This window comes from Lepidothrix coronata, unplaced genomic scaffold (genome assembly GCF_001604755.1).
Source record: "Lepidothrix coronata isolate B3197 unplaced genomic scaffold, Lepidothrix_coronata-1.0 Scaffold122, whole genome shotgun sequence".
Taxonomy (NCBI): domain Eukaryota; kingdom Metazoa; phylum Chordata; class Aves; order Passeriformes; family Pipridae; genus Lepidothrix; species Lepidothrix coronata.
The window spans coordinates 2336988-2342648 of NW_016690302.1; the positions used below are offsets into that span (position 1 = coordinate 2336988).

A 5661-nucleotide genomic window follows, 5' to 3' on the forward strand; every position below is an offset into this window, starting at 1 on the left:
GATGCGGGGCATGGGAGGGGGGGATGCGGGGTAGAATGAGGGGCACTGCAGGGTTGCAGGGCAAGGGAGGAGGGCATGCGGGCCACGGAGGGACAACGCCCGCTGTCCCGGCTGGGCCCCATCTCCATCCCCTCGGCGGCTCCGGGGCCGTCTCCCCTCTCTCCCCTCCGCAGCCCGGGCGCGGCCCCGCGCAGCGCGGAGCCGGGGGAAGGGCCCTGCCCGTCTCCGTCTCCCTCTCCAAGCCAAGCGGCCCGAAACCATTCCCGGGGCCGCCCCGGCTGCCTCGCTCTTACCGGAACCGGGGCGAGTCCTTGATGCACTCCTCGAACTCCACCGTCATGCTGCCGGTCGGCCCTGGGCGCGCTCAGCGGAGGAAGCGCATCGCCCGCCGCTCTGGAGCCGAGGACGCGCGGGCAGCGCCCGCCCCCCGCCGCCGCTGCGGGGATGGAGCGAGCCCGGCACCCGCCTCCCTCCCACCGCACCGGGGCACCGCGGCCACCGCCGGCCACGCACCGCGCCGGGACCGAGCGCGGTCACCGCCCCGCCGGGCATCCCCTGCCCGGCACCGCGCTCAGGTGGGGGGGTGGGGGGGAGGCACCACCTTGGCTCGCAGTGACCGAGTTAATTAGGGTGCGAACGACCTCTGAGGTCATAGGACCATGAAAACATCACGGCTGGGAGAGGGGTTTAGGATCAAGTCCAGCTGTCGCCCGCTGTGACCGCAGCGCCCAGCACCAGATCCGGATGGCTCTGGGACACCTCGGGGGATGGGGACTCCACCACCTCCCGGGGCAGCCTGACCACCCTTCTTTTCCACCTTTTTATTCCAATGCCTGACCACCCTTCTTTTTCCACCTTTTTATTCCGATGCCTGGCCACCCTCACAGTGAAAAATTTTTTCTAATGTCTGATCTGGCTCTCCCCTGTCTCATCTTGAACTCCTCCAGGGGTGGTGACTCCACTACCTCACAGAGAGACCTGTTCCAGTGCCTGACCACCCTCACAGTGAAACATTTTTTTAATATCTAGTCTGAATCTCCACCATCTCATCTCAAGGTCATTCCCTCTAGTCCTCCCTCTCAGTGCCAGCACGGTAGGAAAGCAGACCCCTCTTCCATACAATGTCCTTTCAGTGAGGTCCCACCTGAGTCTCATCTTCTGGATCCTAAACAAACCCAGCTCCCTCAGCTGTTCCTCATAAGACCTTTGATGGCCTTGTTGCCCTTCACTGGACAACCTCCAGCATTTCAATGTCCTTTCTAAAGTGAGATCGAGTCCAAACTATGACCCAACACCACCATATCAACCAGACCACGGCACTCAGTGCCACATCCAGCCTTTCCTCAAACACCTCTAGGGATGGTGATTCCACCACCTCCCTGGGCAGCCCATTCCAATATGTTATCACCCCTTTTGGGAAGGAAGTTTTGCCTGTTTCTCCTCTGTTTGGGTGAGGATAGGTGCTCAGATGACACTCAGGACATGGCTCAGGGCTGAGCTGGCTGTGACAGCAGCCACCACCTTGGACACCAGCCCAGGCTGTGATGAGCTGGAGGGGCAGCCAGTCACGTCAGGAAGGAATTTTTTACAGTGAGGGTGTTAAAACCACTGGGATGGGGTGCCCCATCCCTGGAAACATCCAAGGTCAGACTGGACAAAGCTCTGAACAGCCTCATCTAGTGGAAGGTGTCCTTGCCCATGGCAGGGGTTGGTCCCTTCCAACCCAACCCATTCCATGATTTGCAGGTAGGATTGCCACAGGTTGTGTGCACTGGAGGAAAAAAAACCCACCCAACCAACCAAACTGTGTAATTCTATATCAGCAGCAGCAAAAGGATTGACATCAATCCTGTTACTACTTAATCTAGTTTTTAATTTTCTATACACAGTGGATTTGCTGCTGCCATCAGCCATGTGATAAATCTGCAGTGTCTCCTCTGGATCCAACATAATCACCCAAGGAAGGAAGACATCTGGGCTTGGGGGTCCAGCTGAACAGATCACGTTTGCCACAGGAGAAGCACCGTAATGTGGTGTGGATAAATGAGGCTAATTAGTGTGGGCTTAGTCCTGAGCCTCCCCCCACCCAGCACCACAGACACAAGTGTCAAACACCTCATTCACTGCAAGTTTTATAGGAACTGAGAGAGGAAATTCTGTAGGAACTGAGAGATGAACTTCTATAGGAACTGAGAGAAGGGCCTGAAGTGTAAATCTCCACGTTTTAAGAAAATCCTGTGTAATATGACCATGAGTCAAACGTGAGGGCCGGGGGTGTCTGAATCCATGACACGATGTCACGAGGAGGCCTTACCTCAGAACCGTGATGGAATCGGGTGAAATGAGATGTTTAATGTCATTCCTGCACAAAAACTACAGCCAAGGTTCTCCTCCAGCCCCCTTGTTTCTGCCTGGGTTCTCAGACCTGCTGGGTTTGTCAGCCACAGCCAGGAGCACCTTTGTGTGAGCAAAAGTGAGTCACTTCACACACTTATCAGATGCTGGAGGGTTCTGAGGAATGCAGGCAAAGGAATTAGCCCTGCCAAACACCTCGGTCCAGAAGGGGCAAGGTGACCTCTTGTGGCCTCTGTTTTATGTGGTTTCATAAAGGTCAACCCAATGCAGTGATTATTTCCTTTGGTGCTCCCAGCAGAGATGAAAGGGGGCGGCTGCTCCCGCCCGTGTCTGTGTGTGTGCCCAGGCTCAGGGATTAGAAATCACCGTCCCCTTTAAAGCTGAGATTCATCACTTTCATTATAATGGAGTCTGGATGCCATTGTGTGGGTTGAAAGCCGGTTGGATTTTTCCATTCAAAGCAGATCTCAGATTTGTATGAGGGGCCGGGGATTTTTCTGTTGCTCTCTCCCTGCTTTTCTAACGAGTTGGGTGCTTGTTTGTACTGGTTTGAGGCTTCTGCACATACAGACATTGCAGTTCAGTGTTCCAGAAAGACCAAGATTTTTAAATACAGATCACAGTCATTAAGAACATCTGCAGCCTTTGTGTATTATCATTATCTTTGCCTATTTTTGTCCCCGTAGCTGTTATTTACCCTCAGCCAGTGGCTGCCTGAACACATCTTTCCACAGGCAGGCTGAAATACATGGATGTGGGATTGCCTGAAATGCCTGTGCTGGTGGGATTTGGAATGGAAGGGACCTTAAAAATCATCCAGTTCTCACCTCCTGCCATGGGCAGGGACACCTTCCACTAGCCCGGGTTGCTCCAAGCCCCATCCAACCTGGTCTTGGACACTCCCAGGGCTGGGGCAGCCACAGCTTCTCTGGGCAACCTGTGCCAGGGCCTCCCACCCTCACAAGTAAGGATTTCTTCCCAATATCCCATCTATCCCTGCCCTCTGGCAGTGGCAAGCCATTCCCCTTGTCCTGCACTCCAGGCCCTTGTCCCAAGTCCCTCTCCAGCTCTCCTGGAGCCTCTTTAGGCCCTGGAAGGGACTCTAAGGTCTCCCTGGAGCCTTCTCTTCTCCAGGGGAACCCCCCCAGCTCTCGCAGCCTGGCTTCAGAGCAGAGGGGCTCCAGCCCTTGGAGCAGCTCTGTAGCCTCCTCTAGACTTGCTCCAGCAGCTCCATGTTCTCTTTATCCCAGAGGCCCCAGGGCTGGACACAGAGACACATCCCCATAAACCACTTTTTTTGTGTGAGAGTTACATTCCTGCTTTAACATTTTAACTTTTTGCCATTCTCCTCTGCCTCAGGGGGGGACTGACAGGTAAGTGATACCCCCATCCTGAGCTGGGAATGGCCCCAGGGATCAAATCCCGTTAGGAATTGACAAAAAACAAACAGTGAGTCAGGCTCTGGTGGTTTCCAATGGCAAACACTGAGGCAACCAAAGCTGGGTCACATAGTTTAACACGGTTATCAGCTGATCAGTTCTAGATAATAACCACAGTTATCAGGTCTGAGGAAGGCAGGGAAGGCAATGAGCCCTGCAGAACTCTTCCCAGGCCTGGGAGAAGGGACAAGGTGACTTCCTGTGGCCTCCATGGGGTTTCACAAGTCAAATCAATACAGTTATTAGTTTCTCCGGTCCAACTAAGTTGCAGGAGCTGAGGAGCAGCCGAGGTGAATCCCAGGGTTCCAGAGGGGTTTGCTCCCCGTGCTCACCACCCAGGTCACCTTCAGCCACTTGGGTTTCTCCAGGTAGAAGGAAAACCCTGTGAGGGTGAGGTGTTCCCACCAGCACATCCCCGGCCCCCATCAGCAGATCCCTGGGCTCTACCAGCCCAACTCCGCTCCCCACCGGCCCATCCCCGCTCCCCATCATCCCATCCCGCTCTCCCCCCACCCGTGCCGGTCCCCATGACCCCATCCCGGTCCCCATGAGCCCAATCCTGGTCCCCATCATCCCATCTCGGTCCCCATCATCACATCCCGGTCCCCATCCGCCTATCCGGGTCCCCATCATCCCATCTCGCTCCCCATCATCCCATCCCACTCCCTATCCTCCCATCCCGGTCCCCATGACCCCATCCCGCTCCCCATCATCCCATGACGGTCCCCATGAGCCCATCCCGGTCCCTCCCGCCCATCCCGCTCCCTATCCTCCCATCCCGGTCCCCATCATCCCACCCCGCTCCCCATGACCCCATCCCGGTCCCCACCATCCCACCCCGCTCCACATCCTCCCATCCCGTTCCCTCCCGCCCATCCCGCTCCCCATCCTCCCATCCCGGTCCCCATCATCCCATCCCGCTCCCCATCATCCCATCCTGGTCCCCATCATCCCATTCCAGTCCCATCCTCCCATCCCGCTCCCCATCCTCCCATCCCGCTCCCCATCCTCCCATCCCGCTCCCCATCCTCCCATCCCGGTCCCCATCATCCCACCCCGCTCCCCATGACCCCATCCCGGTCCCCACCATCCCACCCCGGTCCCCATCATCCCATCCCGCTCCTCCCCGCCCATCCCGGTCCCCATAAGCCGCTCCCCATCATCCCATCCTGCTCCCCATGACCCCATCCCGTTCCCTCCTGCGCATCCCGCTCCCCATCCTCCCATCCCGGTCCCCATCCTCCCATCCCGGTCCCCATCATCCCATTCCAGTCCCATCCTCCCATCCCGCTCCCCATCCTCCCATCCCGCTCCCCATCATCCCATTCCAGTCCCATCCTCCCATCCCGGTCCCCATCCTCCCATTCCAGCCCCAACCTCCCATCCCGGTCCCCGCGGCCCCCCCGGCGCGGGCGGCGGCGGAAGCGGCGGTGCCGAGCGGGGGAAGGGGCGGTGCTGCCCGGCCGGTCGGTGCCGGGGTGGGTCCCGGGGGTGCCCCCCGGCAGAGATGGGCTGTGCCCCGGCCCGGTACCTGGTGTTCTTTCAGTACTTTGGCACCAGGTACAGGTACGTGCCCAGGTGCCCCCGCGGGGAGAGCGGCAGAGACCGGGGCGGCACTGGGAGAGCTGGGCAGGGATGGGAGAGCGGAGTTTGGGGAAAGCGGAGTTTGGGGAGGGCAGAATTTGGGGAGAGCGGAGTTTGGGGAGGGCGGAGTTTGGGGAGGGCAGAATTTGGGGAGAGCGGAGTTTGGGGAAAGCGGAGTTTGGGGAAGGCAGAATTTGGGGAGAGCGGAGTTTGGGGAGAGCGGAGTTTGGGGAGGGCAGAATTTGGGGAGAGCGGAGTTTGGGGAAAGCGGAGTTTGGGGAAG

At 58.1% G+C, this 5661-nt stretch overlaps 2 protein-coding genes across 6 annotated transcripts in view; one reads left to right on the forward strand and one right to left on the reverse strand.

Annotated features, from left to right (window-relative positions):
• ACAP3 (ArfGAP with coiled-coil, ankyrin repeat and PH domains 3) overlaps window positions 1-402 on the reverse strand; it is an 80643-nt gene extending 80241 nt beyond the window's left edge. For all 4 annotated transcript variants that reach the window (XM_017825805.1, XM_017825807.1, XM_017825806.1 and 1 more), the window contains exon 1: window positions 294-402. In XM_017825805.1, the coding sequence (XP_017681294.1) occupies window positions 294-340 (47 nt within the window). In that variant the 5' untranslated portion in view covers window positions 341-402. The remainder of the gene's footprint in view (window positions 1-293) is intronic.
• Window positions 403-5247: 4845 nt separating this feature from the next.
• The window catches only part of PUSL1 (pseudouridylate synthase-like 1), a 22962-nt gene continuing 22548 nt past the window's right edge, over window positions 5248-5661 (forward strand). Inside the window, exon 1 of one of the 2 annotated variants that reach the window (XM_017825740.1) lies at window positions 5248-5360. In XM_017825740.1, the coding sequence (XP_017681229.1) occupies window positions 5302-5360 (59 nt within the window). In that variant the 5' untranslated portion in view covers window positions 5248-5301. The remainder of the gene's footprint in view (window positions 5361-5661) is intronic. The other variant, XM_017825741.1, reaches the window with a different exon arrangement.